The 19578-nt window shown below is 43.5% G+C and overlaps 1 protein-coding gene across 1 annotated transcript in view; it reads left to right on the top strand.

Annotated features, from left to right (window-relative positions):
* LOC137377911 (centrin-1) overlaps positions 1–18878 on the top strand; it is a 33654-nt gene extending 14776 nt beyond the window's left edge. The window contains exons 3-5 of the mRNA XM_068047985.1: positions 336–464; positions 3631–3768; positions 16055–18878. Of these exons, the coding sequence (XP_067904086.1) occupies positions 336–464; positions 3631–3768; positions 16055–16144 (357 nt within the window). The 3' untranslated portion in view covers positions 16145–18878. The remainder of the gene's footprint in view (positions 1–335; positions 465–3630; positions 3769–16054) is intronic.
* The last annotated feature ends 700 nt before the right edge of the window (positions 18879–19578 follow it).

Here is a 19578-nt window from a genome sequence, read left to right as displayed (position 1 = left end):
TGGTGAGTTTTCTCAAAACACGTACAGAATAATGCTGAACTGAATGTCTCCTATTACGTTGACAGTAAAACTAGCTCTACATCTATTCTTGATCGACAGAAATGAATCATGTGACTTTCCAGGTTTGTTTCAAAGGATGGTGAACCAGCAAAACATGAGTTTTCTCAGTTACTGTGCGCGTTTTTCCTTATCAGTAGAAAGATGTTTTAAGTTTTAATTTGTTGAATGAATCCACTTGGCTGAAGGTGCATGTGTAAATAGAAACCTTTATCAGCCACTTGTTTTTCAATTGACCACAAGAAGTATATAGCTTTTCAGTTTAATTTATTTTTCAGGTTGCAATGAGAGCTTTGGGATTTGAACCCAAGAAAGAAGAAATAAAGAAGATGATTGCAGAAATTGATAAGGAAGGCACTGGGAAAATTGACTTCAATGAATTTTTGGCTGTGATCACGCAAAAGATGGTAATTTTTAAAGCAAAAAAAGAGTTGGTTGCATTTGTTTCTAAAAAAAAACAATGATAGGAGCTAAACAACTGGTCTGTAGAACTTGCTTTAGCACTATATTCTGAAAATCTCCAATGTATAAGGAGTGCAATTTCTTCCTTACTTGCTATCTTGTATCCTCTACAAAGTACTGATTGATTCCTCCTGCTCGGATTAGTGGAAGGAGGTCTGTGTAGTGGCTGGTTAACCTCACCCCACCACCACAGCTTTCACTGAGTTATGTGTAGTAGAAGAGGAGTGTTAAGTTTCTAGAATTGTGTGCTGGTGCACTCGGTCTGCAAGTAAATGAATTCTTTTAATTATGACCCTAGCAAAGGCCTTTCCTGTGACACTAAGGAGTGAGATGCCCCCGTAGTAGTTGCAGTCTCCTTTGTCGTTGTATAGTGTGATGATTTTGGCGTCGCGTATCTCCTATGGAACAGAGCCTAAGTTCCAGCAGAGAAGGAGGCCATGAAGGTGTGACAATAGATGGGACTTACCTTGCTTGAGCTGTCCTTGCTGGGTGCCCTTCTGTTTGCTAGACAGTCTATGGCCTACTCGAGCTCCAGTGATTAGGGTTCTTCATCTGACTCATCCATGACCGGGAAATTAGAGCACAAGGGATTGGGGGTAATATTCTGCAATGGATTGAGAATTGTTTAACAGACAGCAGAGAGTAGGAATAAATGGGTCATTCTCCAGATGGCAGACTGTTACTAGTGGGGTATCACAAGGAGCAGTGCTTGAGCCACAGCTGTTTACAATCTATATAAATGATTTTGTTATGGTGACCAATTGTAATATTTCCAAATTTGCAGATGACACAAAACTAGGCGGGAGTGTAAGTTGTGAGGAGGATGCAAGGAGGCTTCAAGGGCATTTGGACAGGCTAAGTGGGCAAGATAATGGCAGATGGAATATAATGTGAAAAAGTGTGAAGTGAGCCACTTTGGTAGAAAAAGCAGAAAGGCGCAGTATTTCTTAAATGGTTAGAGGTTGGGAAATGTTAATGTCCAAAGGGACCTGGTTGTTCTTGTTCATGAGTCACTAAAAGCTCATAGTTGCAGCAAGCAATTAACAAGGCAAATGGTATGTTGGCCTTTATTGCAAGGGGATTTGAGTGCAGGAGTAAAGATGTATTGCTTCAATTGTATAAAGCTTGGTGAGACTGCACCTGGAGTATTGTGTACAGTTTTGGTCTCCTTATCGAAGGAGAAATATCCTTGCCATAGAGGGAGTGCAATAGAGGTTCACCAGACTGATCCCGAGAATGGCAGGATTGTCTTGAGGAGAGATTGCAGAAACTGGGCCTGTATTCTCTAGAGTTTCAAAGAATGAGAGGTGATCTCATTGAAGCCTACAAAATTCTTACAGGGCGTCACAGGGTTGATGTGGATAGGATGGTTCCTCTGACTGATGAGGATAGAACAAGGGGACACAGTCTCAGAATAAGGGGCAGGCCATTTAAGACTGAGATGAGGAGGAATTTCTTTACTCAGAGGGTGGTGAATTTGTGAATTCTCGACCCCAGAGGGCTGTGGAAGCTCAATCATTGAGCATGTTCAAGACAGAAATCGATAGATTTCTGGATACTAACGACATCGAGATACGGGGATAGTGGGGAAAAATGGCATAGAGGTAGATGATCAGCCATGATCTGTTTGAATGGCAGAGCAGGCTCAATGGGCCAAATGGCCTACTCCTGCTCTTATTTCTTATGATCCTAAGTTGTGGTAGAGTGTGGAGCGCAGATTGGGAGATGTCTGACTCACAGGAGGACAGCTCACAGTAGTGTTCAGCCCAGCAGGACATTTGTTACTTCTGTCAGTGAGTATTTCACCATCTGCTGACTTAAGGGGAGCAAGTTTGGTGATGGCAGGGTCAAGCGCCCTCTTGATCCCTTTACACATAGCTCATAGATTTCCTTTGTCGCATGCAGTTTGGATTTCTTGATATAAGCTGATCCAGAGTTTGTTTGCACGGCTCTCTTGGCTACTTTCAGGTCATACAGTGTCTTAACTGTTGGGTTTGTGTTGTGCATCATGTAGGTTTTGTTTTTTTGCATCAATGACAGATGTCCTCTCAGCTGATCACACTAAATAACACCTCACTGGAAGTGGTTAGCAAATTCTGCTACCTTTGGTCCACAGTGACAGACAATCTGATGTAGAGCTCAATAGACACAGGGAAAGCAGCTACAACCTTTGGCTGACTCATGAAATGCTCATGGAATAACACCAAGCTGGCCCTTGGGACCAAGCTGGTGGTTTATAAGGCCTGTGTTCTTAACACCTTGCAGTATGGCTGTGAAACATGGACAACTTGCAGCTACCAAGAAAAGAAGCTTAATAATTTCCATTTTCACTGCCTGTGGCGCATTATGGGTATATCCTGGCAGGACAAAATCACAAATGCGTTCGTCCTCTCAAAGGCAGAGCTCCAAAGTGTGTTGGCACTAATCAAACAAAGGCGGCTTTGGTGGATCGGACATGTCCACAGGATGGAAGATGGTGGCATACCCAAGGGCCTTCTGTATGGTGAGGTAGCTGGGGCCCCACGATCAGTGGGGTGCCCAAAGCTCTGCTTTAAGGATGCTTGCAAGCATGTCATGAAGGCCCTAAGTGTCGACTATCACATCTGGGATTCACTAGCTGGTGAAAGAGGGAAATGGTAACACATCCTGTGGACTGGTGTGCACTACCACGATGACCAGTGGCTACATCAGCTTCACAACAGGGGCCAAAAATAACTCTGAGCGTCACTTTGCAGATTCACATGTGGCACTTGTGGCAGAACCTGCCTCTCAAGGATTGGCCTTCACAACCATCAACAAAAGTGCACAAGAGAAGACACCCCACCTAAATGGATTGTTTGCTGCGTGCCCATCATATTTTGTAGATGGAAGGATGCCAACCAGAATTGTGTAAGGTTTGGTATGCACCCCAATGTTAACCTTAATTTATTAGTAAACAAACTACTTGTAAGATTTCGAAGTGCACTTGAGCTTGGGTTTGTATGCAGCATCTTAACATAGTTCTCCCTTGCGTGACCATACAATGCCTGGAGCACCTAACTGATGTAGGAGAGTATTCAATATTTATCAAAATTGCAAACTGAACCTCTTTTGAATTTGACTTTTTGTCAGGCTGAGAAAGATACAAAGGAGGAAATTCTGAAAGCTTTTAGGCTGTTTGATGATGATGAAACTGGGCGAATCTCATTCAAAAACCTGAAACGTGTGGCAAAAGAACTTGGAGAAAACCTCACAGATGAAGAGTTGCAGGTGAGTTTGTTCCATAGTTGATTTTAAAAAAAGAACTTGCATTTATACGGTGTCTTTCACATCTTCCTTGTCCCGAAGTGTTTTACAATCAATACATTTTAAGTACAGTTACTTCTATGTAGGCAAAAGCAGCAGCCAGTTTGCACGCCACAAGATCTCACAAAAAGCAAATGAAATGAATAACCTGTTGATCTGTTTGGGGATGTTGGGTGAGGGATGAATGATGGCCAGTACATATGGACACCTCCCTACTGTCGTTGAGAAAGTACCACAATGATCTTTTACATGCACCTGAAAAGGCAAGGGGTACTTGGTTTAATGACTCATCTATAAGATGGATTTGAACATTTTAATTGAACTCTCAGAACTAAAACATTTCAGTTTCTGAAATAACTATAGAATATAGGAGCAGAAGTAGGCCATCCAGCCCCTCAAGCCTGCTCCGCCATTCAACCAGATCATGGCTGATCTTCTCCAACACCATTTTCTCTGCGCTATCCCCATATCCCTTGATATCTTCAATATCCAGAAATCTGTTGATTTCTTTCTTGAACGTACTCAATGATTCCAAAAATTCAACACCCGCTGAGTGAAGAAATTCCTCCTCATCTCAGTCCTAAATGGCCTACCTCTTATTCTGAGACTGTGTCCTCCTGGTTCTGGAACTTATTGCTTCCTATCCATCCTAAGCCTCTTATCTTGCATATTTACATTTTGTGTGGCACCTAATTGAATGTCTTTTGGAAATTCAGATATACTACACCGACTGGTTCCCCTTTCTCTACCCTACTAGTTACATCCTCAAAAAACTCCAAATAAATTTGTCAAACAGGATTTCCCTTTTGTAGAAGCATGTTGACGTTGGCTGATTAGACTATGATTTTTCTAAGTGCATTATTAAGATTTCCTTAATAATAGATTACAGCACTTTCCCACCACTGATGTCAGGCTAATTGGCCGGTAGTTCCCTGTTTGCTCTGCCAGAAACTGTCATGAGAGCATTCTACAAACTCATCTTCCAGACTACCATTGCCAATTTGATCTGTCCAGTCTCTGTGAAAATTAAAGCCCCCACAATTATTACGTTGCTTTTGTTACAAGCTTGAATAATTTCTTGCTTAATGCTCTGTCTAATGGTATAACTACTGTTAGGGAGTCTATAAACTACTCTCACCAGAGCTTTCTGACCCTTGTGTTACACCCGAGGCGGGTGGAGTGCACTGTCTTTTCTCGTTCCACTTCTCCACAGGTCACAACATATATTTTTTTTAAATGTTTACCCAGTTAACGATGCAGTCAATCATACACTCTACTCTTTATCCCAGAATAAAATACGCCAACCAGGTTTCTTTAATAAACAACAAAATTATCAGTTTATCATAAAACAAGACTTAACCAATAATGAAGCAAAGCATTAACACACAGATTGAGATATGAAAGTTCCCTTTATAAATTCCCCACACACAAACACTATGTAAAAAAAAATACGGAAATTCTCTCTGCAGAGGTCTGTTGCAAAAAAGACAAAAAATACTTTGGCAAATACTTGCTACTTCTTGAAGAAAAAAATATGAGAAGATGTCAGTTGTCCCTTTTTAACTTGGCGTCCTAAATATGTGTCGACGGCTGTCACTAGGATCTTTCTAGAGCAGTTCTTTTCAGGCGACATTGAGGATCAGTTGGCAGGCTTTCTAGGAGAAGTGCATCATCAGGATTTCTGGCAGGCTTTTCAGGAGAAATGAAGCATCAGTTTCTCTATTTCTTACACTTGATTCTCATGAAGTTCTCAAGAGATAGAAGAGGTTGAGCTGATAGTGGCTGGTTTTCTCCAACTGTCTTAAAAACAGTTTACATCCCAACACACTGTCCAAGTCTAAACCAAAAACATTATCTGAAGAGTCAAGCCTCCTGACCCCTATAAATTTTGACCTGTCACTCTCTCTAAACATCTTCCCCAGGTCACCAAGACTTCTGTTGTTAATTGCTTAAAGCACATGACTTCCAGCAATGCTGTTTTTAAACAACATCTCAGTGTCCTTTCAATGAACTGTCAACGACAAAGCAAAGTCCAGCTTCTATGAAATCTTCAGCCTTCCAATGAATCCATCTCCACAATTTAAATATAAGTCCTCAAAAACATATACATAACAAAAATATAGAAGCACTTTCGTAACACTTGCTATTCTTAATCTCCATCCATACCGATTCTACTTATTGATCTTCTGAGCCAAGATCCTTTATATTGTCCTTTGCTGTCAGGGCTGCTGCTCCTTTTTTTCCCATTCTGTTGTTCTTTTTGAAATGTTGTATACCCTGGAATATTAATTTTGCAATCTTGGTCATCTTGTAACCATGTCTCTGTAATGGTGATTAGATCTAAACCAATTATCTCTATTTGTGACACTAGTTCATCTATCGTATTATGGATGCTTCGTGCATTCAGATAATTTAATTTTTTTTTACTGTTCTTTCCATGGACCTTATTCGCTGATGTACTATCACCGTTAAACTCTCTGTCCCTTCCTGTCCCTGCTCATCATTACCCAAATTGCTACACTTCTATTGTCTCCACTCTTCTCTTTTGGATTTCTAAATCTACCTTCACCTGAACCCTCCCCCCACTCTGTTAGTTAAAGAGCTATCTACGGCCCTAGTTATACAATTCGCCAGGACACTGATCCCAGCCGAGTTTTAGTGGAGGTCATGCCAACGGAACAGCTCCCTCTTTCCTGAATACGGTATTAGTGCCCCATGAGTCGAAAGCCCTTTTTCCCTCACCACTCTGAGCCATATGTTTAATTCTCTAATCTGCTTGACCCTATGCCAGATGGCACGTGGCTCAGGTAACAATGCAAAGCTTTGAGGCTCTGCATTTTAATTTGGACTCCTCAAACTCTCAGCAGAACATCATTCCTAGTTTTCCCTATGTCGTTGGTTCCTAAGTGGACCATGATAACTGGATCCTCCTTCTCCTCCCATTCCATTCATCTGCAGCCATGAGGAGTTGTCCTTAACCTTGGCACTGGGCAGGCAACATAACCTTCAGAACTCCTGGTTACAGCTGCAGTGATTCAGTATCTATCCCCCTGACTATATTGTCCTCTATCGCTGCCATGTTCCTTTTTAGTCCCCCTACTTGAATGGCATCCTGCACCATGGTTAGTTCGCTCATCCACCCTGCAGTCTTTCTCTGCATCCACACAGTAGCAAGCACCTTGTACCTGTTGGTGAAAGTCAAGGACAGAGGCTCCTCCATCACTATCTGCTGGATCCCCAAACCTGCCTGGATCACAGTCACACCCTCCTGTTCATTGACCAGTTCTAAATTTCTACTTAATCTAAGGGGTATGACTGCCTCCTGGAACAAAATGTCCAGGTAACTCTCCTCCATCCTGAGCAATGTCTGCAACTCAGACTCTAGCTCAGTAAATCTGAGCCGAAGTTGCTCAAGCTGCAGACACTTACTGCAGAAATGGTTCTTCGGGACTGCAGTGCATTCCACAGATTCCAACATGTTGCAGTCACGGCACAACACCAGCCCTGCCATATCTGTCTAACCTTATTTATTTATTTGATTAGTTAACTAGTTAATAATTTTGTTAGCTAAAGCAATAGCAAGTTACAGTCTCCTAGCTTGTGGACAAAAGAACACTCACCAGCTTTTGGATATAAAACAAGAGAATAAAAAGCATTCCTTATTCCAGCCGTACTCCGGCCCCTTTTTCCGGTATGTTGATGACTGTATTGGTGCCGTTTCCTGCTCCCGCCCCAAACTGGAAAATTTTATCAACTTTGCTTCCAGTTTCCACCCTTCTCTCTCCTTTTACGTGGTCCATCTCCGGCACTTCCCTTCCCTTCCTCGACTTCTCTGTCTCCATCTCTGGGATAGGCTGTCTATTAATATTCATTATAAGCCCACTGACTCCCACAGCTACCTCGACTATACTGCTTCACACCCTGCCTCCTGTAAGGACTCCATTCCGTTCTCCCAGATATTCCATCTCCAGTGCATCTGCTCTGATGATGTAACCTTCCACAACAGTGCTTCTGATATGTCTTTTTCCTCAACCAAAGATTCCCCTCCCCCCACAGTGGTTGACAGGGCCCTCAACCCTGTCCGGCCCATTTCCCACACCTCTACCCTCACCCCTTCCCCTCCCTCCCAGAACCGTGACAGGATTCCCATTGCCCTCACTTTCCACATCACCAGCCTCCACATCCAAAGGATCATCCTCTGCCATTTCCCCCACTTCCAGCATGATGCCACTACCAAATGCATCTTCTCCTCCCCTCCCCTGTCAGCATTCCAAAGGGATCGTTCCCTCCACAACACCCTGGCCCAATCCTCCATTACCCCAACACCTCGTCCCCTTCCCATGCAATCACAGGTGGTGTAATACCTGCACGTTTAACTCCTCTCCTCACTATCCAAGGCTCCAAACACTCCTTTCAGGTGAATCAGCGATTTACATGTACTTCTTTCAATTTAGTATACTGTATTTGCTGCTCACAATGCAGTCTGCTCTACACTGTGGAGACCAAACGCAGACTAGGTGACGGCTTTGCAGGCACACCTCCGCTTAGTCCGAAAGCATAACCTCGAGTTTCTAGTTGCTTGCCATTTCAACACAACCCCCTGCTCTCATGCCCACATCTCTGTCCTGGGCTTGCTGCTGTGTTCCAGTGAACATCAATGCAAGCTCGAGAACAGCATCTCATTTACTGATTAGGCACGTTACAGCCTGCCAGACTGAACATTGAGTTCAGTTATTTCAGAGCATGACTGGGCCCCCTTTTTTTATTTTCAAATTTTTAAAAATAATTTTTAGTTTGTTTCATCATTCATTTTTTTACCGTGTGCCTGTCCACTGTTTTTTTCATGTTTGTGCTTTTGGCCGGGGCTGTTCATTTATGTTTCAATTAACACCCTCTGCACCAACACTTTGTCTTTCAGCACACCATTAACACACCCTTTGCCTTTGCTTCATGACCTTCTTGTCAGGACAGAGGGTCACAGAGAATAACTATCAACACCTTCCCTTTTCTATCTCTTGTCCCACCCCCGCTTTATTTGCTTAAAACCTATTACATTTCTAACCTTTGCCAGTTCTGATGAAAGGTCACTGACCTGAAATGTTTACTCTGCTTCTCTCTCCACAGATGCTGCCAGACCTGTTGAATATTTCCAGCATTTTTTTGTTTTTATTCTAGAATAAAAAGCACCTCCTTCCCATTGCACCAAATTCCCAACTGAGCACTCGGTCCACAAAGCACTCTGTGTGGTCGCAAACACAGTCCGCTTTTATAGAGAGCTTATGACTCCCTTGTAAATTATCCTATAGCTTTCTTCTATACCTCTCTTGGTATCCTTCAAAGGGCCTGCAAAGTCATTTGTCGCCACCTCCTAATGAGCAGCAACCCCAAAAGTCCCATCCTACTCTCTCTCTCTGCATTTCCTGTCCTGTGTGCCTGTCAGGGGCTAATCTTGTGGATGACAGCAGGAACTGAAAGGAGGATGAGCAAACTGACTACAGCACCGTTGTGCAGGGGACCTTTCAAGTAGGGGTGGGGGAGTGGAGAGTTAAAAGAAATGTAGTTGTAGTAGGGGTAAGTATAGTTAGGGGGATAGATACAGTTCTCTGCAGCTGTGTTGCCTGCCTGTTGCCAGGGTTAAGGACATCTCAGTGCTGGATCAGAACTTGGAGTGGGAGGGGGAAGGATCTAGTTGTCATGGTCCATATGGATGCCAACGACATAGATGGGACTAAGAAAGAGGATCTGCTGAGGGAGTATGAGCAGCTGGGACTAAATTAAAAAGCAGAACCGCAAAGGCAATAATCTCTGCATTGCTACCTGAGCCACAAATAACTTGGCATGGGGTAAACAAGATTAGAGAGTTGAATGTATGGTTGTAAGATTGGTGTGGGAGAAGTGGATTTTGATTCATGGGGCACTGACACCAGTACTGGGAAAGAGGGAGCTGTACCATTAGGACGGCCTTCATCTGAACTGCGCTGGGACTAGAGTAGACTAGAGCTGGGAATCATATAATTAGGGCAGTAGAGAGGGCTTTAAACTAAATAGTGGGGTGGGATGGAGGGCTCACGTGAGGGGAGATTTGGAAAGTTAAAATGCAAGGAAATAGTGCAGGGTAATGAGAACCAGAGTGTGACAGGAAAGGATAGTGTACAAAAGTGGTAAGACGTCAGAATTAAAGGCTCTTTTTTTTTCTGAATGCTCACGGCATTCACTATATTGAAAACTGATTTAGTGACATACCTGGCATTGTTTTTGCTTGCATAGGTAATCAATCTCTGCCCGCATACTTGATGTAGCGATGCAGAGTATTCTGGATAGATGTCCATCTTTCAGGAGAGACCTTGATCTCGCTCCCCCCTCTCCCCGCACTGTGTGTCTGTGTCTGTGTGTGTCTCCTCCCTCCCCTCTAGGCCTCGGGGACACATATTGAAATGTCTGTGCAAAGGATGCAGGAGGAATATGAGGAAGCAATGTTTTACGTAGCGGGTGGTAATGACCTGGAACTCGCTGCGCATAATGGTGATGGAAATGAAGATAATCAATTACTTCAACAGGAGGTTGGATGGCCACCTGAGAGAAATAGATTTGCAGGGCTATGGGGATCGAGCCAAGGTGTGGGACTGGTTGCATAGCTCCATGGAGTGCTGGCATGGGCTTGATGGACAGTATGGCCTCTTTCTGGGCCATAAGTAAGTGACCCTTTGACTCTCCCACCCCCCCCTCCCCCGTCAGTCTGTCTCCTTCTTCCCATTCTCTCTGACCCTCTCCACCATTTTTTTGGAAAAAAAAAGTCAGAACCTGTCGGAAAACCCCGAGTCTGTTGGGAAACGGCTGTTCCTAATGTCAGCAGCTGTCACCTGTGAAACTGACAGCGCAATAGTTTAAAAGCCAGTCTGACAATGGGAAATTTCTCCTCTCCAGTCACGGTGAGGATGAGGAACAGCCCCAGGGACAGTTTACACCCGCCGGCCGGATGGAAACATTTGGCGAGCTGGATCCTGGCCTGCCGCCCATATGCTAGACAACTCTGTTCTAGAACCTACCAGAGACCAGGGTATTTTGGACCTGGTAATGTGTAATGAGACAGGATTAATTAAAGACCTCATAGTAAAGGATCCTCTAGGCAAGAGTGACCAGAACATGATAGAATTTCACATTCAATTTGAGGGTGAGAAATGTGGGTCCATAATTAGTGTCTTAAATGTAAACCAAGGCAAGTACAAGGTTATGAAGACAGAATTGGCTAAAGTGGACTGGGAAAATGGATTAAAAGATAAGATGGTAGGGAAACAGCGGCAGACATTTAAGGAGATCTTTCATAACTCTCAACAAAGATGTATTCCATTGAGGAAGAAAGACTCCAGCAGAAGGATGCACCATCTAGGGCTAACTAAGGAAGTTAAGGGTGGTATCAAATTGAAAGAAAAGGCGTACAATGCTGAGAAGATTAGTGATAGACCGGATGATTGGGAAACTTTTAGAAACAAGCAAAGGATGACTGGGGAAAAAAAAAGAAATTGGAGTATGAGAGAAAACCAGCAAGAAATATAAAAACAGACAGTAAAAGCTTCTACAAATATGTAAAAAGAAAAAGAATAGAATGAGCATTGGTCCTTAGAGGGTGAGACTGGAGAATTAATAATGGGAAACAAGGAAATGGCAGAGGCTTTGAACAAGTATTTTGTATCTGCCTTCTTAGTAGAAAACACAAAAAGCATCCCAAGAATAGTAGAAATTCAGGAGGCAAAAGGGAGAGTGGAAGTTAAAACAATCACCATCACTAGAGAAAAAGTAATAAGAATAGTAATGGTACTAAAGGCTGACAAGTCTCCTAGACCTGATGGCCTGCATCTGAGAGTCTTAAGGGAAGTGGCTGCAGCCACAGTGAATGTATTGGTTGTAATATTCCAAAATTCCCTAGATTCTGGAAAGGTCCCAGCAGATTGGAAAACTCCAAATGTGACACCTCTGTTCAAGAAAGGAGGGAGACAGAAGGCAGAAAACTGTAGCCCAGTTAGCCTAATGTCTGTCACTGGGAAAATGCTAGAATTCATTATTAAAGTGGTAGTAGCAGGACATCTAGAAAATCACATAGAATCAGGCAGAGTCAGCATGTTTTGTGAAAATGAAATCATGTTTGACAAATTTATTAGAGGTCTCAACCATTTACGATCTATATTAATTACTTGGATGAAGGGACTGAATGTATTGTAGCAAAATTTGCTGACAATATGAAAATAGGTAGGAAAGCAAGTTGTGAGGAAGATACAAAGATTCTGCAAAGGTATATAGATAGGTTAAGTGAGTGTCAAAAACTTGACAGATGGAATATAATGTGGGAAAGTGTGAGGTTGTCCACTTTGACAGGAAGAATAGAAAAGCATATTATTCAAATAGAGAGAGACTGCAGAATGCTGTGGTGCAGAGGGACCTGGGTGTCCTTGTGCATGAATCACAAGAAGTCAGCATGCAGGTAAAAATAGGAAGGCAAATGGAATGTTGTCCTTTATTGCAAGGTGGATGGAATTTAAAAGTAGGAAAGTCTTGCTACAACCGTACAGGGCATTGGTGAGACTGCATCGAGAGTATTGTGTACAGTTTTGGTCTTCTTGGCAACAAACTTGCATTAAAAGCAGTTCAGAGAAGGTTCACTAGGCTGATTCCTGGGATGCAGGGTTTGTCCAATGAGGAAAGGTTGAGTAGGTTGTGCCTATACTTACTGGAGTTTAGAAGATTAAGAGGTGATCTTACTGAAATGTAAAAGATTCTGAGGGGGCTTGACAGGGTAGATGCTGAAAGGATGTTCACCCTCATAGGGGGATCTAGAACTAGGGGGCACAGTTTCAAAATAAGGGTTCTCCCATTTAAGGCTGAGATAAGGAGGAATTTCTTCTCTGAGGGTCGTTATTGTTTGGAATTCTCTTTTCCAGCGAGCAGTGGAGGCGGAGTCAGACAGATTTTTGATTGACAAAGGAGTTCAGGGTTATGGAGGCAGGCAGGAAAGTGGAGTTAATCATATCATATTGGGCATTATCCCATTGAATAGTGGAGTAGGTTTGAGGGGCTGAATGGCCTACTCCTGCTCCTATTTTTGATGTCCTTATGTTCCTTCCTATCACTCTCATCACTCCCAGCTCTGACCTTTTGTACTCTGCTAGTGGATCGGCCATCATCGCCCCTCTTTGCATCTCCCTCCAGAATGTATGCTGTCTTGTGAAAAAAGACTTCACCATCCAAGGCCTTATTGTGGATTATCACATTGTCATCTTGTCCCTGATGGAGACGTGGTCGAGGGCCTTTCCCTATCTTTCCCCTTAATGAAGCTTCTCATCCTGGCAATATTTTCTACCATTTGCCCTGCTCAAACTGCAATGGTGTTGGTGTAGCCCTTACCTGAAAATCACACCTTGGTCTGTCTCCCTACTCCTCTGGCAATTTCTACTTTTGAGCATTTCACCTTATTGCACCCGTCACATCTCTTTCTATCAAAATCCTTGTTCTGTACTGCCAACCTAAGTATCACATCATGTTTCTTACTGAGATATCTTCTATGCTTTCCTCCCTCTGCCTTTGCACTAAGAGATTTCAACCTCCATATCAACTCCTCTTGCTCTCTCCTCTGGCTTTGTTGCCCTCCATCCTCCCTAAATCTCTCCCTCCTTATAAACTGTCCTACTCATATTCATGGCTACCCCCTTGATCTTGTTATCTCATGGGGCCTCGCTACTCCCATTGTAACTGCCACTGATAAGACAATTACTGATTATCTCCTTATATTGCTCTCTACTCATATTCTCCTGCCCCCTAAATCTCACCCACTCCATCTTTTTCCTTGTCCCTATTAAACCCATTACATTGTCACCCTAGTAGTTTCCCTGGTATATGCCTGGCCCCATCTCCACTTCCTTAAGTCAAAGGGACACAGATTTGAATGTCTTTGGCGGACAACTGGTTTAACCATTCATCGCTAGATCTGACTTAGTCACATAAAGCGTTAACGGCTCTTGCTCTCCATCGTTAAAACTGCCTACTATTCAAAGATTAGCCAGGAACAAAAAAAAAACACCCAGCTTCTCTTCACCATGAACCGTCTTCCTAAACCACCCTCCTGTCTCCTCTGCCCTCACCTTCCAACAAGTGTGAGGAGTTGATTAACTTCTTTGTTACAAAGATTGAGACCATCTATTCAGCTGCCTCTCTGCTGCTTCCCTCACATTCCCCCAGATCACTGGGACAAACCTCCTCGAAGGTCCTTCCCGCCCTAGCCCAGAATTCACTTTTTTTCCCCTCCTGTTTCTCTCCTATCTCCCCTCCTGCCTTTTCGAGGTCATCTTGTTGATGAGACGCACCTCTTGCTCTCCAAACTCTATTCCTACTAAACTGCTGACTACCCAACTTCCCTTCCTGGCCCTCATGTTAGTTGATATTAGTGGTTTTCTCTCCCTTAAGGTACTGTCCCCCTCTCCTCCAAATGTTATAAAGAATGCAGAAAGCCTTTTTTTTTTTTTAAACGCTCAACATTATACATCCACATGACACTCTCACTCTAAGCCACCATCTTTGCAGCTTAAATTTTCAAAAATGGGAACTAAGAGTAGATTCTAAAGAATTCATATCAGTGAATTCATATCAACGACTCAAGTCATTGACACTGATGCTGCCTTTTCAAGTAAGAAAAAAAAACCAGGATAGGCATAAGGAACCATATCTTTATGAACAAATCATCACATCAAGATAAATCTGTTAAGCAAAATCAGAAGGCCTAAGGCCATTTACAGGTTTTTAATCACCGCTATTAAAGAAAGCCACTCAGGTATTTATAAGACCCAGTTCACCACCGGTACTAGTGCCAACTTGTGGGGATCTAAGAGAAAGACTTTCCAACGGTGGAGGGACGCATGTTGATTTTACCCTCCTGTCACCTGTCTCAAAGTTCTAATAGCCATACTACTGTGAGGAGATACTGAATGGAATCAGGGACCTCGCAAAGCAAAGAGGGAGAATTGGTGCAACAGCTATTAGGTTACAGTTAACATTTCCTAAAAATTAGCAGAAGCTCAGCAAAGATGGAGGCATAACCCATTGCCTGCCAGCTGTTAGCACTGAAAGACATATGACCAGCTGTATCTGTACAGAGAAAAATGGGATATGAAATCAGTCTCATGAAAAATATATATTTTTTTATTCATTCATGGGAAGTGGGCATCACTGGCTGTGCCAGCATTTATTGCCCATCCCTAATTGCCCTTGAGAAGGTAGTGGTGAGCTGCCTTCTTGAACCGCTGCAGTCCATGTAGGGTAGGTATACCCACAGCGCTGTTAGGAAGGGAGTTCCAGGATTTTGACCCAGCGACAGTGAAGGAACAGCGATTTAGTTTCAAGTCAATATGGTGTGTGACTTGGAGGGGAACTTGCAGGTGGTGATGTTCCCATGCACCTGCTGCTCTTGTCCTTCGTGGTGGTAGAGGTAATGAGTTTGGAAGGTGCTGTCTAAGGAGCCTTGGTGCGTTGTTGCAGTGCATCTTGTAGATGGTACACACTGCTGCCACTGTGCGTCGGTGGTGGAGGGAGTGAATGTTTGTGGATGGTGTGCCAATCAAGCGGGCTGCTTTGTCCTGGATGGTGTCGAGCTTCTTGAGTGTTGTTGGAGCTGCACCCATCCAGGCAAGTGGAGAGTATTCCATCACACTCCTGACTTGTGCCTTGTAGATGGTGGACAGGCTTTGGGGAGTCAGGAGGTGAGTTACTTGCCACAGGATTCCAAGCCTCTGACCTGCTCTTGTAGCCACAGTATTTATATGGCTTCTCCAGTTCAGTTTCTGGTCAATGGTAGCCCCTAGGATGTTGATAGTGGGGGATTCAGCGATGGTAATGCCGTTGAATGTCAAGGGGAGCTGGTTAGATTCTCTCTTGTTGGAGATGGTCATTGCCTGGGACTTGATTAGGAACTTTTAGCAGCAAACTCTACTTAATATTTAATAGGAAGAACAACTTGTACTGCAGTTGGGCATTTCGGGACTCTGGGGGGTTGGAACACTTTGTTATCTCCATTTTAAGGATTCTTATTGATAAAAATTGATACTTTTTAGAATTAATTTTAACTTTTCAACTCCTTCTTTATTTCTATTCTAAGAACAGAGACCTTCGCATATAATTTTACATTTACAATAATAGTAAAAATTGCAACAAAGCATATTTCTTTGGCATTGTTTTTGAATGTCTGTTTTATGTTTTTCCCTGTCCATAGGAAATGATTGATGAAGCCGATCGAGATGGAGATGGAGAAGTGAACGAACAAGAATTCCTTCGAATCATGAAAAAGACAAGCTTGTACTAATTTATTGTTTGACGCATGTCACTTGTATTTCACTCTTTTTGCTCTAATATATCCTTATTGAACAATGGGACAGTGGATAAAGGCAACTGTAACCTGAAGAAGTAAATAGAAGAGAATGCTTAATAGCTTTCCATTGCATACAAGAGGAGGAGGCAGACTACTTAAGTAAATAGTGTTTTGCTTTTTCAGAGGTGAGATAAATTCCATTACTGATAATTATATTTATAGGATTGGGTTGTAAAAGTGATATTAAAAAGGTGGATTTCATTTTTATTTGTGGCTGTTACAAACATGGCACCTTAATACCATTCATTGCCTTTTTATGAAACAGCTTTCACCTTTCCAAGACTTCATTTGCCATCTGAAGAAACCTATTGGTATTGTTCAAACTTATAAGTATATTTAGTATATATTAACTTTGCAATGAACTTGTTTAGATTTCTAGCTCTGAGATTCATTTATACTCTGCATATTTAAAGAAATTGAGAGCAGCAAGTTGGAAGAAAGACACAAGAGTACTTACTCTTAGAAGCTGCACAAGGACTTGTTAGGCAAAACATTTAGAATATGCATTTTACAGCTCAAGTTGGATTAAACGTACTTGGAGGTTATCAACTCTGTCCTTTACCTTTAGTAGATAGGCAAGTTGTCTGTAGTACAATTTAAAATGGCTAAGCAAGTGATAATACTAAGAGGATAATTTTACTCCCCAAAACAAGTGAATTTGGGTCAGGTGATGAGTTAAAATTTGAAAATTTTCAAACCCAACTGCAACCCACTGCGAACCCGGCTATTTCTGGCTTTAATGGACAACCCACTCCCAGGAGGCAGGTCAGTCAGCAGAAGCTTTCCAGCAGGTTGTGTGCCTCTGTTTTTACAAACTGATTATTTTTAAGCCATTTTGGGGCCTTGGGAAACCTGGTAGGTAAAAGGAGCAGGGCCAGATCCATAAGGTAAGCTCATTTACAGTACTGTTTGTGGCCCCAGAGGAGCAAGAATGTCTCCACCCGACCCAACAAGTTTACCCGCTTCCAGCTTCACATTGCTAACTCGCCCTGATTTCAACACACACCCCCACCTTGTTCTTTTCTCCCCCACTTCCCCCACCCCAACTGCGATTTCTTCCTCACTCTTTACTCCATGGCAATGGCCTTATGCCGCAGGCTTCCCCACACAACCGGCAGCCAGCCTGTTAATCATGAAGCACCAGATCAGGTATTGGTTGATGGAGTGGAAATGTATGAGATATGTAGATGTCCTGAGAGAGGCCTGCACTTGCCTCACCTGTTTTGCCATCGGCCCCTGAAGTAGCTGGACATCAGTCCTATCTGTCTGTGGGAGAGCAGAATGGAGATAATCAGTGAAGCTTTGGAACTGCTGAGTCTTTTAGTTTCGGTGACTGCAGCTTTGATAGTAACGGAGGTGCGTGAGCGGGCTTACAGCTGTGAAGTCAATTTCTGTGTAAGTTTAAAAGTGAATTCCCTTTTGTTTTCGGAGGACCAGGGGACTGCTGGGTAAGTAAAAAGTATATATTTGTGTGGTTTAAAATCTCTTTCTTTTAGTTTTGGTGACTGCAGCTTTGATAGTAACGGAGGTGCGTGAGCGGGCTTACAGCTGTGAAGTCAATTTCAGTGTAAGTTTAAAAGTGAATTCCCTTTTGTTTTCAGAGGACCAGGGGACTGCTGGGTAAGTAAAAAGTATATATTTGTGTGGTGGCTGCACCCGAGACACTACACGTGTAGTGTCTCCCACCCACCCTCCTCCTCTAACCAAAAAAAAGGACTCTGGTGTGTTGATAAGGTAAGCTTTTTATTTAAGAAGTTCTGTCCGTTGGATTGCTAACCTAACAAGTTTTTACTTTTTGTTTTTGGTTTTTCAGTAGATTTGTTGGGAATTTGGAATAGTGGGAATGGAGGTTAAGGCAGTTGTATGTTCCTCCTGCAGAATGTGGGAGGTAAGGGTCGCCAAGAGTGTCCCTGCTGACTGCATCTGTGGGAAGTGCACCCAACTCCAGCTCCTCGAGAACCGCGTTAGGGAACTGGAGCTGGAGCTGGATGAACTTCGGATCATTCGGGAGGCGGAGGAGGTTATTGAGAGGAGTTATGGGGAGGTAGTCACACCTCAGGTAAAAGAAGTAGGTAGATGGGTTACCGTCAGGGGAAGGAAAGGGAACCAGCAGGCAGTGCAGGGAGCCCCTGTGGCCGTTTCCCTCAACAACAGGTATACCGTTTTGGATACTGTTGCGGGGGACGACTTACCAGGGGTAAGCAATGGGGTACAGGTATCTGGCACAGAGACTGTCCCTGTTGCTCAGAAGGGAAGGGGGAAGAGGAGCAGAACTTTAGTCATTGGGGACTCCATAGTTAGGGGAACAGATAGGAGGTTCTGTGGGAACGAGAGAGACTCATGGTTGGTATGTTGCCTCCCAGGTGCCAGGGTTCGTGATGTCTTGGATCGTGTTTTTGGGATCCTTAAGGGGGAGGGGGAGCGGCCCCAAGTCGTGGTCCACATAGGCACCAACGACATAGGTAGGAAGAGAGATGGGGATTTAAGACAGAAATTCAGGGAGCTAGGGTGGAAGCTTAGAGCGAGAACAAACAGAGTTGTTATCTCTGGGTTGTTGCCCATGCCACGTGATAGCGAAGCGAGGAATAGGGAGAGAGAGGAGTTGAACACGTGGCTGCAGGATGGTGCAGGAGGGAGGGTTTTGGTTTCCTGGATAATTGGGGCTCTTTCTGGGGTAGGTGGGACCTCTACAAACAGGATGGTCTTCACCTGAACCAGAGGGGTACCAATATCCTGGGGGGGAGATTTGCTAGTGCTCTTCGGGGGGGTTTAAACTAATTCAGCAGGGGAATGGGAACCTAAATTGTAGTGCCAGTGTACAGGATGTTGAGAGTAGTGAGGTCAGGGATATGGTTGCAAGGACGCAAGAGGGCACTGGCAAGCAAGAACCTGGTTTAAAGTGTGTCTACTTCAACGCCAGGAGCATCTGGAATAAGGTGGGTGAGCTTGCAGCATGGGTTGGTACCTGGGATCTCGATGTAGTGGCCATTTCGGAGACATGGGTAGAGCAGGGGCAGGAATGGATGTTGCAGATTCCGGGATTTAGATGTTTCAGTAAGAACAGAGAAGATGATAAAAGAGGGGGGGGGTGTGGCATTGTTAATCAAGGAGAGTATTACAGCGACAGAAAGGACGTTTGAGGACTCGTCTACTGAGGTAGTATGGGCCGAGGTTAGAAACAGGAGAGGTGAGGTTACCCTGTTGGGAGTCTTTTATAGACCTCCGAATAGTTCCAGAGATGTAGAGGAAAGGATAGCGAAGATGATTCTCGACAGGGGCGAGAGTAACAGGGTAGTTGTTATGGGGGACTTTAACTTTCCAAATATCGACTGGAAATACTATAGTTCGAGTACTTTAGATGGGTCAGT

This window comes from Heterodontus francisci, chromosome 15, assembly GCF_036365525.1.
Source record: "Heterodontus francisci isolate sHetFra1 chromosome 15, sHetFra1.hap1, whole genome shotgun sequence".
Lineage (NCBI taxonomy): Eukaryota > Metazoa > Chordata > Chondrichthyes > Heterodontiformes > Heterodontidae > Heterodontus > Heterodontus francisci.
The sequence above is the reverse complement of the archived record's forward strand: the minus strand, read 5'-3'. Positions and strand labels throughout refer to the sequence as shown.